The 19,205-nt window shown below is 37.1% G+C and overlaps 4 protein-coding genes across 6 annotated transcripts; 1 reads left to right on the top strand and 3 right to left on the bottom strand.

The window, feature by feature from the left end:
• Positions 1-1,146: 1,146 nt before the first annotated feature.
• Positions 1,147-4,056, bottom strand: LOC133843176 (prosaposin-like). 2 transcript variants are annotated; one of them, XM_062276608.1, is made up of 6 exons: positions 3,935-4,056; positions 3,785-3,833; positions 3,415-3,523; positions 2,256-2,457; positions 1,761-2,111; positions 1,147-1,700 (listed from the first exon to the last, which is right to left on the bottom strand). In XM_062276608.1, exons 1-6 carry the CDS (start codon positions 3,978-3,980, stop codon positions 1,384-1,386), a joined length of 1,074 nt encoding a protein of 357 aa, XP_062132592.1. In that variant the 5' UTR covers positions 3,981-4,056; the 3' UTR covers positions 1,147-1,383. The 2 variants fall into 2 exon arrangements, with proteins under 2 accessions (XP_062132592.1, XP_062132591.1); XM_062276607.1 differs by lacking the exons at positions 3,415-3,523; positions 3,785-3,833; positions 3,935-4,056 and having other exon boundaries at positions 2,256-3,181.
• A 469-nt stretch (positions 4,057-4,525) lies between these two features.
• LOC133843178 (prosaposin-like) lies at positions 4,526-7,238 on the bottom strand. Of its 2 annotated transcripts, XM_062276610.1 has the most exons (6): positions 7,143-7,238; positions 6,993-7,041; positions 6,635-6,743; positions 5,475-5,676; positions 5,052-5,402; positions 4,526-4,991 (listed from the first exon to the last, which is right to left on the bottom strand). In XM_062276610.1, the coding sequence occupies exons 1-6, from the start codon at positions 7,186-7,188 to the stop codon at positions 4,675-4,677; spliced, it is 1,074 nt and encodes a 357-aa protein (XP_062132594.1). In that variant the 5' UTR covers positions 7,189-7,238; the 3' UTR covers positions 4,526-4,674. The 2 variants fall into 2 exon arrangements, with proteins under 2 accessions (XP_062132594.1, XP_062132593.1); XM_062276609.1 differs by lacking the exons at positions 6,635-6,743; positions 6,993-7,041; positions 7,143-7,238 and having other exon boundaries at positions 5,475-6,628.
• A 1,554-nt stretch (positions 7,239-8,792) lies between these two features.
• Positions 8,793-10,380, bottom strand: LOC133840505 (uncharacterized). The gene has a single exon (XM_062272369.1). It carries the CDS (start codon positions 10,339-10,341, stop codon positions 8,905-8,907), a length of 1,437 nt encoding a protein of 478 aa, XP_062128353.1. The 5' UTR covers positions 10,342-10,380; the 3' UTR covers positions 8,793-8,904.
• A 3,934-nt stretch (positions 10,381-14,314) lies between these two features.
• On the top strand, positions 14,315-19,186 carry LOC133840506 (uncharacterized). The gene is made up of 4 exons (XM_062272370.1): positions 14,315-15,433; positions 16,674-17,939; positions 18,004-18,374; positions 18,441-19,186. Exons 2-4 carry the CDS (start codon positions 17,066-17,068, stop codon positions 18,615-18,617), a joined length of 1,422 nt encoding a protein of 473 aa, XP_062128354.1. The 5' UTR covers positions 14,315-15,433; positions 16,674-17,065; the 3' UTR covers positions 18,618-19,186.
• Positions 19,187-19,205: the final 19 nt, after the last annotated feature.

Genomic DNA, 19,205 nt, shown 5'->3' with positions numbered 1-19,205 from the left:
CGCCCAAGAATATATCAACAGTATCATTAAATTATTCTTCACAATTTCCCAACCTGTCGACCATTTCGCACTTTTCATTTTATTTCATTCTATTCGAATCAAATAGACAAATATTGTACTCTTTGTTTTATTCAAATAATTAGATTCGTTTCGAGAAAATATAATTTTTCTGATAGTTAGGAAATTTTAAACCAATTGAATTGGGCACGATGTGCAAAGCTCGATATCTGCAAAGCTGTTACAAAGTTAGCGTTGAATTTTTCTTTTAGTGGTTTTCCAATATTTTGACCATGAAGAAAATTGTATGTATCTCTTCCCAAGGCATACGTCATAACAAATTATAATAGTTTCTAAGAAAATACAAATCCGTAGACCCGTTTTCGAAAATCGCATTTAAATGGAGTAGTAACTAGTAGTAGTAGTAACCTTAATGTTTGTACATTTTCCAAAACGGCGATCATGAATAAACCTATTTAACTATCATATGTCTCCAACTGGTCGGCCATGTCGCGCTATATGGGGCTGTCCATATATTACGTAATCACGTTTACTGCGATTTTTGACCCCCTCCCCCCCCTGGTAATCAAAAGTAATCAATTGATGAACACCCTCCCCCCCTAACAATGATTACGTAATCACAAAACAAGAAAAATATGAAAATTTGTTCTTTTAATCTGTATTTTCAAAAGAAGATTCCAACCAATCTTTAATATTTTTATTATTGGAAGTTGGCTTGTCAAAATCTCTTTATATCCGCAGGTATCATCTTAGTCTTCGTCGTCTACATAATCCTCGTCAAGCCATTCGAGGTCTTCACATCCTTCGTATGACTGAATTACTAGGCATTCTCCCTATCGCCGTCCAGCCACACGGTAAAAGGGTTTCTTTGATTTCCAATCAAAGCTTACAGCTACATTTATATGAATTATTGCATTCGGTACTTATCGACAGATTAATCGTCGCTAAACCAATTTTTGAATAAATACTTTTAACAAAATTTTTATAAAATGATTACGTAATCATTGTCCAAGAAGCCTCCCTCCCCATGTAATCAAACATAATCATTTCCTTGACAACCTCCCACCCCCTAAGTGATTACGTAATATATGGACAGCCCCTATCATTATATTTCAATAAAATAACAAATATATTGCTTTGTGCTTTATTTAAACGCTTAGAGCCGTTTTGAACAAAATTACATTTCTATTTCGTTTTACAAATGGAAAATAATGTGCTATATTTTTATTTTATAAAGTTGTAAACCGTACCGCTGATATTATCGTTTGGCGGCATCCACTTCCAATACAAGAAATAAATTTAGGAAGTTTAATAAGATTAATTGATTAAGTGATTTATCAGAGCTCTGTATGCTTTTCTGTCAATTCAGTTGGTCAGATCCAAACTATTTGCGAGAGTGTGACAGAACTCATGGGGCGTTACTTTGCTTAGCAAATCCAAGAGAGCATAACCATAGCTATGTATGCCATCTTGGCACGGTTCACGCATAAATCTTGGAAGTTTATCACAGGTAAAGAGCATTCTGTGCAAGATGTGGTTTCGTTTTTCTTTAGTGTCTAGTAACATCTCAATCTTTTCCAAAACGAGCTCACAAATTAAACGAAAAGGACCTTGCTTAGGATTTTCTAATTGTAGTCCCTGCAGTGCTTTGCTTGTTTCCGTGTCCTTTTGAAACAGTTCAACTATAATAAATGAAGTCGAGAAGTTAATCAACTATTCATCGTTTGTAATGTTATACTTACCATCTTCAATTCGAATAGAAGATTTACACATTCCAATTGTTTTGCAGATTTTTTTGTTATTGACACGCTTTAATATTAGGTCGACAATCTTATTGAGGTGCTTCTCCGCCAATTTTTCGCACTTATGCGAAAGTTTACCTAGCTTATGGCAGATTTCATGCACTGCCCTCTCAATACTACCCTTGTCGTTATGGTGTTCCGCAAATTTTTTGAACTCTTTGATAACTTTCTTACAAACGTAGCATTCTGCTCCATTTAGCCAATTATGCTGTTCTACCAGAAAAGGAATTTTTTCGATTGAATCTTCATCATCAGTCGACTCGGGGAATGTCTCCACGAGTTGGATGTTTTCTAATAAATATTGCATCATATTCTGAATTAATTCATCATCAGTCGACTCGGGGAATGTGTCCACGATGTTATCTAATAAATATTGAATCATTTACTGAATTAATAATCGTTGGGTATTTGACGGTTTTATAATTTGATTCTTACCATATCCATCCTCCAGCAAAGAGCACATATTAATAGTTCTGCAAATTTCTTGATAAGCCACATTTTTCGACAATAATTCAATGATCTGAAGTTTGTGCGTTTCTAATATTTCCCGGCATTTATTTTTCAGGTCTTCATTTGGCTGCACAGAGCACACGCTATCCAGAGCTGTCTTCATATAATAATGTTGATTGACAAATTTCTGTAAAGTTTGGATAATGTTCATGCAGAAATTACAATTCGGCGAAAAGTTGGTTCTAATTGGGTGACCATGAACCAACACTTGCGTTGAATCTACAATGGGTGTCAGAATGTTTTCTTTCTTCTGGGCGTCATTTATTTCATATTCTTCTAGCGGTGCAAATGGAAAACACATTCCAAGCAATATGCAAACCGATTTAGGTTTGCCAGCAACGTGAAGAATCCGATCGCCATGTTTGTTGACAAAATCGTGACACTTATGGGCAAATTTACCTAACTTATCGCAGGCAGTATTTATAGCTTTCAGGACTTTCTCCTTACGAACTCCTTTTTTTATCAGATGTTTTACAACTGAAAAAGCAATTTTACATAAAGAACATTGAGGTAACTTTACGTCTTCAATGGAATCATAATGGTTATGATTCAAAATCGAAATGGAATCTTTCAACTTAGGGCTGAAGTCAAAAAGATTTTCATGCTGGTTTTGAGCATTGTGGCATGCGCCAATAAATTGGCAAATTTGGCTGCTATTCAATTCGCGATTCACCAGTTTATAAATTTCATGATAATACTGATCTGCAAATGAGAGACAATCGGTTTCAAAGCTTAACGACAGTCTGCACTTCTCTTGCAACTTTTGCTTGAACACAGACACTGACATATTTTTCAACAGCGATTGTTGCGCGTGTCTTGCAATCTTCTCGCAATCTGTGCAGAAAATTTGAAAATTATTTTTTTGGGGTAGAATCTCTTGCCTCATCTTTGATAACCCAACTGTGCAGATGTCAGATGAAGTACAAATTTCATTTGACTGCAGTTGATCCAACACAAGCTCATATACATCATCAAAATAGTTGGACACTATGTTAGCGCAAGGATCTGACAGCTTATTGAGTGTGGAGCATAAGTTGAGTGCATATGCAATCATATCCTCCCTTTGTAATGATTCAAACTTCACCTTTAATGCTAGTGACATTAGGGTACATGTTGTGCAAGACGTCTGATCAGGTTGGATGACGCTCTGTCCTTTTGATTCGAAGTCGCTTTCAGTACTGTCACTTTGATAACTGTTAATGAAATAAATAGTTTCTTATAATTATAAAGTCATAATATAAGTGCGAAACTGCCATGCCAGTCCTTTAATTGATTATTTTTCTTTCCTTTTCTTTATACTTCTTAAATTTGATTGTTTCGGAAGTATTTTAATTAAACATAATCTAAAAAGCATTGTTAAACATTTTGATCTATCTTGTCGTCTAACGACTGCTAAAAGTAAGTACGTCAGTTATTCTACATGTAAGTTGGGAATAAATATGTGTGTAATATACCTAACATCGTTGCCAACTTCTCCAAGACATGTTGAGGATACGATCAGGACTAAAATAAATGCAAATAACAATAAGTTAAAGACATTTTTTTAATATAGGTTATATGTCTAAATACAAAAGTAATGTGTATAATTGATAAACACAACATACAACAAAAAAACACTGCTCCACTGACTAAACTGGGACCGTTTTGCATTTTACTTATTAAATTCAAACTCAAAGCAAGGTATAAAGTTATGTTTGCCACTTATTGTAAAGTTTTCAACTGAGTTTTTAATTTGATTCTGAGGCTCTTATATACTACTTGTAGTCCTAGTTGAATGAGTTGGCGTAGTGAGTGTACCCGCATGAATAATTCATATTATTAGCAATATCGGTTTGTGGTTAGATATCAATTTAGTTGCTTTGGTTTTTATACCCGCTACCCATAGGGTTGAAGGGTATTATAAATTTGTAGCGGCGGAAAGTGTTACATACACATACACAGGTAGAAGGAGGCATCTCCGACCCTATAAAATATATATTTTCTTGATCAGCGTCAACAGCTGTCCGTATGAAACACTGGATCTCAGACACTAGAAGAGATAGAGCCATATATATATATATTTTTTTTTTTTCGACACCATTTGTTATATTTGCACGCAAATTTCAAATTTTGCCACGCCCACTCCCGCCCCCGTAAATCAACAAAAATCGAATAACAAGTGTAATTTTAAAGCTAGAGAAAATAATCGCCTTTGTGCTAAATTTTTATTTTATAAAGTTGTAAACCATACCGCTGATATTATCGTTTGGCGGCATCCATTTCAAATACAAGAAATAAATTTAGGAAGTTTAATAAGATTAATTGATTAAGTGATTTATCAGAGCTCTGTATGCTCTGTATCTATTCAGTTGGTCAGATCTAAACGATTTGCGAGAGTGTGACAGAACTCATGGGGCGTTACTTTGCTTAGCAAATCCAAGAGAGCATAACCATAACTATGTATTCCATCTTGGCACGGTTCACGCATAAATGTTGGAAGTTTATCACATGTAAAGAGCATTCTGTGCAAGATGTGGTTTCGTTTTTCTTTAGTGTCCAGTAACATATCAAAATTTTCCAGAACGAGCTCACAAATTAAACGAAAAGGACCTTGCTTAGGATTTTCTAATTGTAGTCCCTGCAGTGCTTTGCTTGTTTCCGTGTCCTTTTGAAACAGTTCAACTAAAATAAATTAAGTCGAGAAGTGAATCAATTATTCAACGTTTGTAATGTTATACTTACCATCTTCATTTCGAATAGAAGATTCACACACTCCAATTGTTTTGCAGATTTTTTTGTTATTGACATGCTTTAATATTAGGTCGACAATTTTATTGAGGTGCTTCTGCACCATTTTTTCGCACTTATTCGAAAATATATCTATCTTCTGGCAGATTTTAAGCATTTCCTTTTTAATACTACCCTTGTCGTGATGGTGTTCCACAATTTTTATTAACTTTTTAATAACTTCCTTACAAACGGAGCATCCTACTCCTTTCAGCCAATTATCCTGTTCTCCCAGAAATGGATTTTTTTCGATTGAATATTCATCATCAGTCGACTCGGGGAATGTGTCCACGAGTTGGATGTTTTCTAATAAATATTGCATCATTTACTGAATTAATAATCGTTGGGTATTTGACGGTTTTATAATTTGATTCTTACCATATCCATCCTCCATCAATGAGCACATATTAATAGCTCTGCAAATTTCTTGATAAGCTACATTTTTCGACAATAATTCAATGATCTGAAGTTTGTGCGTTTCTAATATTTCCCAGCATTTATTTTTCAGGTCTTCATTTGGCTGCACAGAGCACACGCTATCCAGAGCTGTCTTCATATCATAATGTTGATTGACAAATTTCTGTAAAGTTTGGATAATGTTCATGCAGAAATTACAATTCGGCGAAAAGTTGGTTCTAATTGGGTGCCCATGAACCAACACTTGCGTTGAATCTACAATGGGTGTCAGAATGTTTTCTTTCTTTTGGTTGTCATTCTTTTCATATTCTTCTAGCTGTGCAAATGGAAAACACATTCCAAGCAATTTGCAAACCGATTTAAGTTTGCCAGCAACGTGAAGAATCCGATCGCCATGTTTGTTGACAAAATCGTGACACTTTTGGGCAAATTTACCTAACTTATCGCAGGCACCATGTATAGCTTTCAGGATTTTCGCCTTTGTAATTTTTTTTTTTTTTACTATATTTTTTACAACTGTAAAAACAGTTTTACATAAAGGACATTGAATAATCTTCACTTCTTCGATGGAATCATTATGATTCAAAATCGAAATGGAATCCTCAATCTCAGGGCTGAAGTCAAGAAGGCTTTCATGCTGGTTTTGAGCATTGTGGCATGCGCCAATGAATTGGCAAATTTGGCTGCTATTCACTTCGCGATTCACCAGTTTATAAATTTCATGATAATACTGATCTGCAAATGAGAGACAATCGGTTTCAAAGCTTAACGACAGTCTGCACTTCTCTTGCAACTTTTGCTTGAACACAGACACTGACATATTTTTCAACAGCGATTGTTGCGCGTGTCTTGCAATCTTCTCGCAATCTGTGCAGAAAATTTGAAAATTATTTTTTTTGGGGTACTAGAATCTCTTGCCTCATCTTTGATAACCCAACTGTGCAGATGTCAGATGAAGTACAAATTTCATTTGACTGCAGTTGATCCAACACAAGCTCATATACATCATCAAAATAGTTGGACACTATGTTAGCGCAAGGGTCTGACAGCTTATTGAGTGTGGAGCATAAGTTGAGTGTATATGCAATCATATCCTCCCTTTGTAATGATTCAAACTTCACCTTTAATGCTAGTGACATTAGGGTACATGTTGTGCAAGACGTCTGATCAGGTTGGATGACGCTCTGTCCTTTTGATTCGAAGTCGCTCTCAGTACTGTCACTTTGATAACTGTTAATGAAATAAATAGTTTCTTATAATTATAAAGTCATAATATAAGTGCGAAACTGCCATGCCAGTCCTTTAATTGATTATTTTTCTTTCCTTTTCTTTATACTTCTTAAATTTGATTATTTCGGAAGTATTTTAATTAAACATAATCTAAAAAGCATTGTTAAACATTTTTGTCTAACGACTGCTAAAAGTAAGTACGTTAGTTATTCTACATGTAGGTTAGGAATAAATATGTGTGTAATATACCTAACATCGTTGCCAACTTCCCCAAGACATGTTGAGGATACGATCAGGACTAAAACATATGCAAATAAGAATAAGTTAAAGACATTTTTTTAATATAGGTTATATGTCCTAATACAAAAGTAATGTGTATAATTGATAAACACAACATACAGCAAAAAAACACTGCTCCACTGACTAAACTGGGACCGTTTTGCATTTTACTTATTAAATTCAAACTCAAAGCAAGGTATAAAGTTATGTTTGACACTTATTTTTCAACTGAGTTTTTAATTTGATTCTGAGGTTCTTTTATAATACAAGTGTACCCGCATGTAACATATAATTCATATTATTAGAAATTTCGGCTTATGGTTAGATATTAATTTAGTTGCTTTGGTTTTTATAGCCGCTACCCATAGGGTAGCTTTATATAATGTAGCTTTATATAATTATAATTTTGTGGCGGCAGGAAATTTTTGTAACAGGTAGGCATCAGGCATCTCCGCGGCAGAGACTATAAGAGATAGGCTATAATATTTTTTCGACAGCATTTGTTATGTGTGCACGCAGTATGTTTTAAATTTTGCCACGCCCAATTCCGCCCCCGAAAATAAAAAAAAATCTAAATACTTATCTAGAGCTATAAAAATAAACTTTTCTTACTTTCAAAATTGTTTCAGTTTATGTTATTTTCAATGTAAAGAGTCTCGCACGGGACAAATTCCGTCATGGAATTACCCATATATCACTTGGCATATAAAATAATACCGCAACATTTTGCTTTTATTCAAAATGGATAGCCGGTATCTCAAAGTCGAGCACACTCGACTTGAACTCGTTAAAGCATAATTTTAACCGCAAACAACACAACACTAAGTACTACAATGACTTATATGTTGTAACATACATATACTGCCACTCTGACCGTTATATTTAAGGAAATGTATATTTTTAAATATGGGGACTACTATATAGTAGTCATTTTATTTCACTAGAAAATTAATTCAACTGATTCAACGAAAATTTATTTATATAAAGTATACACTAACCAGAAACAGTCTGCGTACACACTTATCGCGCAACTTTGATGTTAAATAAAAATAGTTGTATTGAAGATATTACCTTCAAAAAATATAACCAGTCTTGATTTATTTCCATCAACAACTTATTTAATTAAAATCAAAAAATAAAAAGGCTAAGTATCTCTTATCTCGTATCTATTATCTCATCCAAGCGTTTTGGCATTGAATAAACAAATTTTTTGGTGAATTCAGGAGGTTTTTTGCTCCACACATCCAAAAGTGCTCCCGATGTAAGGGAACTGATCGTCAAACTACGTCGTGAGGCTAAAACTCTGCGGGAAATTGGCGAAATTGTTTTCAAAACGCATTCAATGATTCAAAGAGTCAACAATTTTTGTTTTTTGATTTTAATTAAATAAGTTGTTGATTGAAATAAATGAAGACTGGTTATATTTTTTATAGTAGATGTATCGTTAATTTAATAAAAAGAAGGCTATATTTTCAATACAACTATTTTTATTTAATATCAAAGTTGCGCGTTAAGCTTTCGATGGATTGATGGAAATCAGCTGATTACAAATTGCAATTACATTTACAAATTTTTGCGCTTACAAATTTTAAATTTTCAATGTTGCATCCTTGTCTCAATAGGGTGTTACCATGCATTCGCATATGTTGCGAAATCGATACAAAGATCGTTGCTTGTCGTAAAAATATCGATGTTTGACGTAACATCAAAAAACATCGATTCAGCGCCAGTGTCATCGAAGCTTTTTCACCAATATCAAAATTAAATATTTCGCGCTATTTTTGCAAGTGATAAATTGTTTATTTTATAAAATATATATTTAAAATTAAAAGTGTGCATTAAAACAATCTAGTATTATTGTTCTTCACTATGCTGCGTTTGCTCATTCTGTGCACATGGATCTGCAATGGACCTTTTGTCTGTCTCCAAGGTATTGTTTCCTTTTTTTTATATTTTTCATAATTTTCCAGCTGAGTAGTGGCTGGCGTGTTAAATCTATTTGATTTCGATCTGCAAACATTTTGACCTTGTGTGCAAGTTGGTTTATTGCGGCCGAAGACTGTTTTGCATAGGGATGCTTTAGGATAACTTTTGTATTGTCAACAATATTTGAACGCGGAGTTGTCATGAGCTCCAAACGTACTGCCGCAGGTGGCGCAGCTTCAAAGCGCGCTCTCTTTCTGTTGCATTTCAAGCTCTGGAGTTGATGACGTTGCCATTCCGCTTGCTCCAATTGCATTTGGTATTCTTCGCGTACCTTTTGCTCCAGCTTACGTTGCTCTCTCATCGCGGCCGCCAAATTTGTTTTTTGTTTGCCAGTCGCTCGAAGTCCAAAGTGAAAGCCGTCCTTGTAGATCTTGGGCTTTGGGGTTGAGGGCTTCTCTAGTCGTTCGGGACGATTTGTTGTCGTTGTGAATCTCGAGGCATCTGAAATTTTAGTTGTGGTTATCTGTGTTTCATCCTCTGCTTCATTTGCTGGCACACAGCCACCTGGCCATCTGTTAAGTATCTCAATTTCTAGTAAATTGAGATTCTTTAAGATTAACAGCGCATGCCTTTTAAAAGCCGTTATAGTCTTCAGCAGACGATCCACTGCCTCGGGCTTCAGCTCTGCTTCATCTTTTCTATTCTTACACTTGTTTGGCTTTAAAATTGCTGGACAAAGCGTCGGAGGTGCTGGCAGCGTCAACGATGTGGAGAAAAAAGTGCTGGGGGATTCCGTTGTCGTTGTAGTTGTCGGTGTATCTGTCAATTTGTTCCCTTTTGACTTTTTACAGAAGTTTAAGAAATTCTTGTTTTGTTGATCTTTCTTGTTTACGCTTTTTAAAACGGATTCGGCTTCACGGTCCTGCTGCAATTTGATTTTCAGTTTCCTCATGATCTGCTCAAACTCTCGATCGGCTGCTTCATTCTGCAGACGTTCTAAGTTTCGCTGCCTCTGCTCCTCCTGGCGTCCATCGTTACTAGCTGCTGATAGTGATGAGGGCAACAGCAATTGCTGTGCTTGCTCCTCTTCGACAGCGGGCTGGATATCAATTTGATTATTTTCGTTCTCCTTTAAATTTGGCTCATCGATTTTCATTAAATGATGCCACTTGGGAAAGTTCTTTGCTGGCCTTTGCCTATCCAATTCATCAAACAATGCACTGGGATCATTGGACGACAACGGTTGCAAGAGTCGACCACCATGAGATGTCCAAGGTATGAGATTTTTGCCATACTTATTCGAGTTGCTAGCACTGCAGGACACTCTTTGAGACAATATTACCACAATTACCATTAGTATTATTTCAGTTACGTTGTGTCTCGACATTGACATTGTTTTCTAAAGCAATTCATTTTGTTTCAAATTATAAAGTCAATTGACAAGAGAGTTCAAATAGTGCGCGTCCATCTTAGCAAAGCCAAAAACATTAAATATTAAATTTTAATATGATAGTGATAGAACGGAAGCTAATATTTGTTGAACTCTTTAGTACTATGGTCTGATGGAATTTATTTAACTAAATCCAAATCTAAATACAGTAGAATCCGGTTATAGCGACTTTCAAGGGACCGTCGTTATATTCGGAACACCTACAAACCAAAAGTTGAAAAATAAAATTTTGTTTATTTTATGGTTGCCATAGGTTTTTAAAATGCAACTAATTAATGTTTTAATCAATTTAATTTGTATGGGGACCCACCAATTCATCGAATTTTCGTCTCAAAAACCGGACGGACGCTATAAGCGGCATCGTTATAACCGGATTCTACTGTATTTCTTCTTAATACATAATCATAGATCTATAAAAAGTTTATAAATCCTTAATCGCCTTTACATTTGATTGGATTTCTCAATGTTTCTAAGCACTGTGTGTATAGATTTTAATATGTTAAAGATTGCTAGGTCCGTGTGGTTACCCCAATAACATCGTAATAGTTAATAATAGTTGTGTAGAAATAATTACTGCAACATATGTATGTATATTGCTTATGAGTAATTGTCCCCATTAAAGTACTCTTAGCAACTGACCATGTGTCACGCAGATGAGGCGAAGTTTTGATGACGCAAACATTGCAACTATAGTGCATTGCAAAGGCCTAGTTGAACACACTCTTACTGTTGGCACTGACAATTGGCAGTCCATTGGAAGTAGGCTGGAACATGGTCTGGAAGTCGCAAAGGCTTTTCTGAGTCAGTCATTGTCGCGTTTTAGTCAGTCGAATTTTCCACGCGAAACGCAGCAGCTGCAAGGCACCTTATAAGTGTCCTTCTCGAGAGAAAAAAATATATATTATAAATAATAGAATTTTAGACGGAAACAAACGAAAACCAAAAGAAGAGAAAAACAATTTTCCATTTTGCGTTTCGTAATCAGAGCAAAAAGTGTCCTGGTTCCATAACTCTTTAAATGCCACACAAACGCAAGAGGCATAAAAACTAAAGGTCATAATAAGAACCATCAAAACTAGTGAAATAGTGGAATATTAATTGCGATATCGTAGTGTTATTGTGCCTTAAAGGAACATCATCCTTTGTGCCATGACTGTCCACAATATGCACACCAAAATGATTATATTGATTTTATTTTTCTACAACGGTTCTTACAATTGGAGTAAAAAGTTCTAAGCTTCGCGTCAAGCTCTTTGCTCCATCCAATCATTCCACAGATTGTCAATCTGTGTGTGCGAGTGCGTGTGTGTGAGTGCGTGCGTGCGTCTAATTTATCAACGTCTGCGAAAAACAAGTATAAAATGTAAGTTGTCAGTGCAAAGTATAGTACATAGTAGGTAAATATGATATACATTATTAAGCATATTGCGCGCACCGCTTTTTTGGGCTATCGATTTTATAATGTTGTCAACAGCAAAAACAATACCTACCCCAAGCCATGCCTCAATCAATGTCCCCCTTCAGAAGGACTCGCAACAACAAGTAGACAATAAGGAAATTCCCAATAAAAATACTCAAAACATCTGTGCGGTTGTATTTCGATACAGTGGTGGCACGCAATCATAGGCACAGTCAAACAGACAAGTATTAATATTAGGATCTTTGTTGTTGAAAATGACTTCGATCTAAAATTGGTTAAATAACAAAAGTATCGACAGTTAGGGGTGTATCTTTTCATTATTCTTCATGATGAATTGAGGCATAGGTTTTAAATTTCATATGCACCACAATATTTAAACCATCGCAATTTATAAAACATATAATTTTACCAGATGGTTTTCCAGTAATCATTTTGAAATTAATTTCTGTTTCTGAAATCAATCTTAGCTCTATTCCAGATCTATAACAATATCATTTACTTATATTTAAAATTGTCTCAGTTCATATATTTCACTATATGTACATATATACAATATACATAAAAATATAATTTTGCTAGAAATTTTTTGAATAACTTTAGAAGAATCTCGCAGCTAAAGTCGTATTTGCATAATTGTCGATAATTTCGCGGAAATGGAACAGTATCTTTTTTGTGTTTTTTTAAACCTAGCATTAAGTTTATAAAGAAAATCCCATAGTAGTACCAACAAGGTCATCTTATCTGCTCGCCACTGTAGCGAAATCATTGCACTCTCTGACGGCGCTCCATTTTCCATTCCTTTGTTACACGGCCAAAAGCAAAGTATTCCATTCGTTCCACATTGGAAATTCCACAGAGTTCACGGACTTGCGCACTAACACCAACGCAGTCAACACAATGTTTTGATTGTAAAAATAAAAGCCAGACTGTTGGGAATGGGAATGTGTGTGAGTGGATAGGAAACTTGGCAACACACGTTCACGCATTGTTTACAAATAGGCAAGCTGTGAGCGCCACGTGGCACGTGGCACGAGTCACGCTGGAAGTAAGCACTGGAATATGTACAAAACGTACGCACCGGCCGGCTTTAATCTGCAATTATGTTAGGCATAAAAACATCGTCCCAATGACGTCAGCCGTTGACTCGACATTGGACTACTTTTGCTTGGGAGTGTGAAGAGCACAGGTTCTCCACCACGAATATCCTGTGCGAAGGCTAATGACTTCGATATCGTACGCAATTCATATATATATATGTATATATTTTGCAAATGACGTCAATGAAGTTTTATTTATACCCAACGATTTGGACACCAAACAACTCAGCCTTAGAAGTTCCCTTTGGCTTCCGGCTCACGCGACGTATAATTTATCGATTTGCTGCGCCTCATAAATCGTAGTTCCTCAACTAGCCCTGAAATTGTGAACGTCGCAAAAAAAAAGAAGAAAACATTAACTAATTAGCTAATTAGTTATATAAATCGAATTGTTTATGCATTTTGGGCGCCGACTTATGCTAATTGTGGCCCCAATTGTTGATTTCAATCGTTTGCGTCTCGTTGTTCTGCCACATATTCGTATTAATAAATTAATGTATATATTTGTAGTATATGAATACTATATATGCGAATCGGCGATGACCTTGAAGGTACACAAATCACGAATTGCAATTGAAATTGTTGCAGCAATTGTTGTAAACAAGCATTTATGTTTATGTCGCTTGCTTAATATTTAATTGCACACAGAAATGTTTGCTCAGAATTTTTACAACCATTTCTAGCACAAAATGCATTTCGCTACGACGCAAAAACCCCTCAACTATATGGCAGCTATTATTATATAGCAGATGATACTGCAGATGAGCGACAGAGCATAAAGGCGTGGGGTAGGTAGAGAGATAGGTGTACAGTGCGATTTATATAAACAAAAGGCTGTTGCTATTGTTTTCATCTGACTTTGATTAGATAATCACACTGATGGCTTTCAAAGCAAGCAAATAATTTTCCACTCGTGCTCTTGATTTAGAAATGGTTCAATTCGGGCCATAGGTCCATAAACTTCATAACGTCTATCGTCTATGTTAATTGATGAGTCAAATACGTAGACATCACAAACTGCGTTATGACGCATATTCGAAAATAAGCAAAATAAACAAACAATTGTCGGAATTCATAAACATAAACATTGTATTTAAATGATGCCTAATTTCACCACTGAACTCTAACAAGCTTCCTGTGCTTATCTTTTGAACTGAACAAAAATTGCTTACATTGTGACGGCAATTTGTCATATCTTGTTTACATGACTTCCCCCTTTTTCCTCCTTAACAATTTTCCACATTCATCTCAATTAATAAAATTTATACTTTGTTTTCGTAAGTTGTTATCATATAATCTGTTACAAGGATCGCTGACAAACCACTTACAACACTGTTATTAATTTCCTGTTACTAATTTTCGTTTTACAGAACTGCCGGACGTGTCTCTAGCCCTGGTTTCAGTTTTGAGCGCCCTCAAGAAACCCAACGTTGAGCACAATTTATTAATAAAACAACAGCGAAAATATTGGCACGATTCTACGTAGCAAAACAAAAATCGCGTTGACATTCCAGTTGTTGTTATCTTTACCACTCGTTTCTTGCTACAAATTTGAAGTTGCGTGAGTGTTGGTGTGTGTGTGGAATATTTTTCAAAGCTTTTTTTTTTGCGTCATAAATTGAAATACATATTTGTTCGTGTGCCGTGCAAATAAAACAACAACAACACAGCTCAAGCAAATAGGAGAAGCGAATAACAAAACTGTGCCAACGTCGTCGCTGCTCACTGCTATCAAAGACAATACAATCTCGCGATCTCTCCCCCAATACCAAAGCAAACGAACGGCAAGCAGCGCAGCCAGGAGGGCTGCACACAGAGGGTGCGAGAGAGAGGCAAGATTAGCAGGCATACACAATACAGTCGTATATAAGCACGCTCATATCAGCGAACTGTGTGCATTCAGCATTCGACTTCGGCAACGTCGCTAGAAGAGCTCAATTTCAATAAACAATTTCAGTCGTATTTCGCCTCTTGTTGGAAACGGATTAGACTCTGCATCAGCTGTTGGGACAAAACAAGTGCATAATATACATATGTAGGTTAATATTATAACCACAACAAAATATATAAAAGAAAACTGTTGAACCAAATTCACTTCAATGTCGATTAATTCGCCAATATTGTTAAAAAACTGTGACCTGTATTAAACAGGCAAAAAGCAAAATAATATTAAAACGACCAAAACAAGCAAACAAACAAACACCAAAAAACATTGTAACAAACATTGCCAAACAGTGAGTGTGGCAAACAACAAAGAGTTGTTTGCTTTTTAGTTCTTCACGTTCGGTTATTTTTTTCATTTCTTTGTGTTTGGAACGGCAAACAAACGAACGTAACCGTTTGAGAGCAACTGTTACCTGCAAAACTGTAAATCGAGCAAACCTATTATTGTGACTTTAAACAAAAACAACTAACAAAACCGCGAGTGTGCAACCGAATAAAGAAAGCAACAATTAGAAAAAAACAACAACACAAGAAAAACAGCAATTCTGTTAATTGGGCTTAGGCCATTGTATGGGTAAGTTTATCAGAAATAAATTAAAATAGTTGTTAGTCATTCTCTCAGTGTAGGCAGTGTGTGTGCATTTACAGTTTGAGCAGCACTAGCCCATACCGCAATTGCCCAGCAACAGGTTGAACTGAAATAATATTAGATTCTTATTTTTAGACTATTTGTTTTGTAAAGCAGAAACACAAATGCCTCTAGCTGAGTAAGAAACCTTAGCACTGTTCCGAGCTAAAATACGCAATACGTAGTCACAATCCCCCAGTTGGGGGGTAGAAATACTAATGATGATTCACCTGTAATTGCAAGTAAATTGAAACAAAGCGTGTAAATTTCCGAAAAATTGAATCATGTTACAAATGAGGCAAACAAATGACGCAAGTGTTTCTCTCTAATCAACAACAATAAACAGCCCCTAGAGCTGAATGGGGACCTTGGTATGATTTAGATAACGGACTAACGAACCGACTGAATGACGACGTTGAACTCGTTTCCAGACACACATCAATTAGTGGGTGTAGTTGCCCTCGCAGGGCATGAATTAGACACGTGCCGCAGTTGCTTTATCGTCTAATCATATAACTTATATGGCTTAACCACTTCGGCCCCATCCGGTGGTGTTCGATTCAGTTTCTAACTCGAACATCTCGCTCTAATCAGTTGGGGCGCGACTCTATCAGCACTTGAGGGAAAGCTTGTTGTTCGTTACATTCCTGTTGCCGTCGCCAGATAAGCGGCAAATATTCATTTGACTTCGAAGAATATGATTAACGAGTGTTTCCAATCGACAAGCAAACAATGCATAACCAGATGTAGAAGAGCTGAAAACGTCAGCAAAGATTCTCAGTAAGATTGAGACCTTGTCTTGAAATAATACTGGGAACTGCAAGCAATGACTTTGAGTTACGTTTACCTGTTAGGTAAGGTGCAAAAGATCGTAGTGCACTGATTACAGCAAATTGAAAAGAAGATTGATAAATGATCATTTAAAGTAGTAGAAACATCCTTCCCAGTAAAATGACATTTATTTAACAGTCTGCAATGTCATAGGCAATGATATAGAGAATGAGAAGAAAATAAAAAGAACTCTTTTAAGATCAAAATTAATAAATCAGGTGTAATCTTTTATTTCTTCAGCTGCCAATAGAGTTCTATTTAATTTAATTAATTATTGGAAGTCAATTTTGCATTTTATCATTTTTACTAGTCAGTTTTACTAATCATTATGAAAATTTCAATTCTCCTAATACAGATCAGTCTAAACAATCAACGAAATTTGGAGACGAGCCGGACCTCCTGTTCAACCGAGCGCAGGGCCGGAATAGTCTGCATAGTCTTGGCGCTTCCACTGCTTCATCAGCAGCCGCAGCCGCTGTCCAAGCATCTTTGAATCCAAGCGTCAACGCATCGCGACAATTCGCCAACATTCAACTAGAAGCCACATTCAATGACTGTGAAAGTGGATACGTGCCCACCGTGGGCCGTTGGGGTGCCGAATGGCCAAGCTGACTCGCCGTTGCAAATGGCCACGGCCAGCAGGACGGAGCAGCTGGCGGTGATGGCGACGCAGCTAACGCTGCTGCAGTCATCGCAGCTGCTGTGGGAGAAGCCACCGGCTCAGTGGAACAGCAGCTGGCGTATGCAATGTGTGGCATGGGATTGACTACCAATGCCAAGCATGAGGCTATTGAACAAGCTGCAAAGTCCAACGGTGGAACTCACCGGGCCATGCCAATGCGCACGCCCTCAACATCCAGTGAGGATGACGACGAAGATATTGAGGAGCCACAGCAATGGCTGCCAACCGACCTGACATCGGTGGCAAGCGCATCGGAGCGTTACTCCGATATCACTCAGCTGCTGGCTAAACAGCAGCAGACGCTGCAGCGGACCCCAGATGCCCGCTGGGCTATGGCTGATGGCTATGATCTGACTGCTTACAATCAGATCAACGGCGTTTGGCCTCTGGGCCATCCCTTGCCGTTGCCCGATTGGAGCAGCGCCGAGGAGCCCGCCAAGGCAGAACTAATTTTCGAGAACGTCTGGCAATACGAAGAGCTAACTGGCATTATAGAGACGGCACTGCAACACATGCTGGAGGAGACTCACTACAATACGGTCAATCTGTTTGTGGACTTCTATCGCAGCTTTAAGCGCACACGTCGCTCGGATCTGCGCAGCTTCTTTCAGTTCTACGATGTGCCCATCAATCGACGCCACCACATGTGTGTGTCGCTGGCTTTCGAGATTATAGCGCGATTGGTTCAAATGTTTCCACAACTGGGCCAGTATTTGTACGTTGTATCCTGCGAGGAGCAGGTGGTCGACTGTAATGACTATGTGCAGATGGACGAGGAGTATGGCATGAATTCAGCGGATGCGGGTGTTGAAAAGGAGCACGTGATGGTCGCTATGCGTTTCGCCATTGGCGAGCGCCACGGTGTCATGATTCTCGATCCCGGCTATCATGTGGGACGCGCCGTTACCGTCATGAGCGATCAGAGCTATCCCCACACAGGTAAGAGAGCAAACTAAAAGTTGTAGCTGGACTTAACTAACTTACTTCATGTATTGCCTTGTAGGCTGGTTCAATCAATCGAAGGAGCCGCATCTGCAACGAGATTACTGCTACAGCTACAGTCAGCATAGCGACAAGTTTGTGGAGTGGAAGGAGCGTGAGATACGTGGCGATGAGGCCAGTTTCAAGACCTCCCTCATCTACATTGCCCAAGAGTATATGACCGCCGTGGATGTGACAGTGCGTCGAAATCTGGTTTACAATTTCCGTTCGCTGTTGTCGCGCGATGCCAAGGGTCGCGTCTACGCTGGTCTTTACTTTCCACTTGTTTCCAATGTGCAGGAGGCGCATCTAACTCTCTTCTATGATGGACCCAACGAACAGCGCGTGAAAGTCAAGCTCATGTTTAGCGCTTTTAAAGTGGGCAAAGGCAAGGTGAGTTAAACATTTATTATTTCCTTTAATACATTCCACAATTATATTTTAATTTTATCTGTGCAGCAACTGCCGGACTATGTGCTACAGCATCTGGTAAAGCTTTCGCCACAGCTTAATATGTCGCAACATGAATTGACGGAGCTTTGCAAATCACTTTGCGAGGTCGTCTCCGATCAGAATTTTATAAGCCAGGTGCTGGCTATTAACGACGATATCGGTGTCATGTCCATGGAGAATTGACAGTTAAAGCAACCTAAGAACGCTGCTGCAACACCAACAACAACACCAACTCCAACACCATCTCCGTCACCAGTTGGGGAGATCGAGAAAAATAATGATAATGCAGCTGCAACTTAGACGTTATCAATACATTTTCAAAAATACTTTCCAAACTAAAAAAAAAAACTTAATTTAATAGAATTAGACAGCACTTACAAGCAAATATAATTGAATTTAGTAATATATATACCCACTTATAAACACTATAAACAACAACTATACTAACATATATACATATACACATCACTAACGGACACTTGAAGACTTTGTAAATCCCTAGTATGATTTAATCAAACTAAAAAATTCTCAATTAGAAAAACTTAAATACGAGGAATACTATATTTAGATTTTCTTTTTGAACTTTGCTTGATTTCAAATATATTTCAATTTCGTCTATAATAAACAAATTAAACTATGTATGTATACGCAAAGGCGAAAAATGCATAAATAAGTTAGTTGATATATACATTTTTGTTCAAACGCACTGTAATACTTTTGTTTAATAAATAAACGCAAATCAGCTAGCAACATAGTTTTTTTTCTTAAATT

The sequence above is a fragment of the Drosophila sulfurigaster genome, chromosome 3, assembly GCF_023558435.1.
Source record: "Drosophila sulfurigaster albostrigata strain 15112-1811.04 chromosome 3, ASM2355843v2, whole genome shotgun sequence".
In the NCBI taxonomy this organism is placed as follows: domain Eukaryota; kingdom Metazoa; phylum Arthropoda; class Insecta; order Diptera; family Drosophilidae; genus Drosophila; species Drosophila sulfurigaster.
Note: the sequence above shows the minus strand (reverse complement) of the source record. Positions and strands in the feature narration are given on the sequence as shown.

What these genes read in the sequence shown, in the direction of transcription:
- LOC133840505 (XM_062272369.1), bottom strand. Translation starts at nt 10,341, where the DNA reads ATGTCAATGTCGAGACACAACGTAACTGAAATAATACTAATGGTAATT.
- LOC133843178 (XM_062276609.1), bottom strand. Translation starts at nt 6,333, where the DNA reads ATGTCAGTGTCTGTGTTCAAGCAAAAGTTGCAAGAGAAGTGCAGACTG. An exon ending in ATTGATGGAGGATGGATATG is followed by an intron (nt 5,403 to 5,474) that starts GTAAGAATCAAA and finishes AATATTTATTAG; the next exon opens with AAAACATCCAACTCGTGGAC. An exon ending in TTCTATTCGAAATGAAGATG is followed by an intron (nt 4,992 to 5,051) that starts GTAAGTATAACA and finishes AATTTATTTTAG; the next exon opens with TTGAACTGTTTCAAAAGGAC.
- LOC133843176 (XM_062276607.1), bottom strand. Translation starts at nt 3,117, where the DNA reads ATGTCAGTGTCTGTGTTCAAGCAAAAGTTGCAAGAGAAGTGCAGACTG. An exon ending in TTTGCTGGAGGATGGATATG is followed by an intron (nt 2,112 to 2,255) that starts GTAAGAATCAAA and finishes AATATTTATTAG; the next exon opens with AAAACATCCAACTCGTGGAG. An exon ending in TTCTATTCGAATTGAAGATG is followed by an intron (nt 1,701 to 1,760) that starts GTAAGTATAACA and finishes CATTTATTATAG; the next exon opens with TTGAACTGTTTCAAAAGGAC.
- LOC133840506 (XM_062272370.1), top strand. Translation starts at nt 17,066, where the DNA reads ATGTGTGGCATGGGATTGACTACCAATGCCAAGCATGAGGCTATTGAA. An exon ending in TCAGAGCTATCCCCACACAG is followed by an intron (nt 17,940 to 18,003) that starts GTAAGAGAGCAA and finishes ATTGCCTTGTAG; the next exon opens with GCTGGTTCAATCAATCGAAG. An exon ending in TTAAAGTGGGCAAAGGCAAG is followed by an intron (nt 18,375 to 18,440) that starts GTGAGTTAAACA and finishes TTATCTGTGCAG; the next exon opens with CAACTGCCGGACTATGTGCT.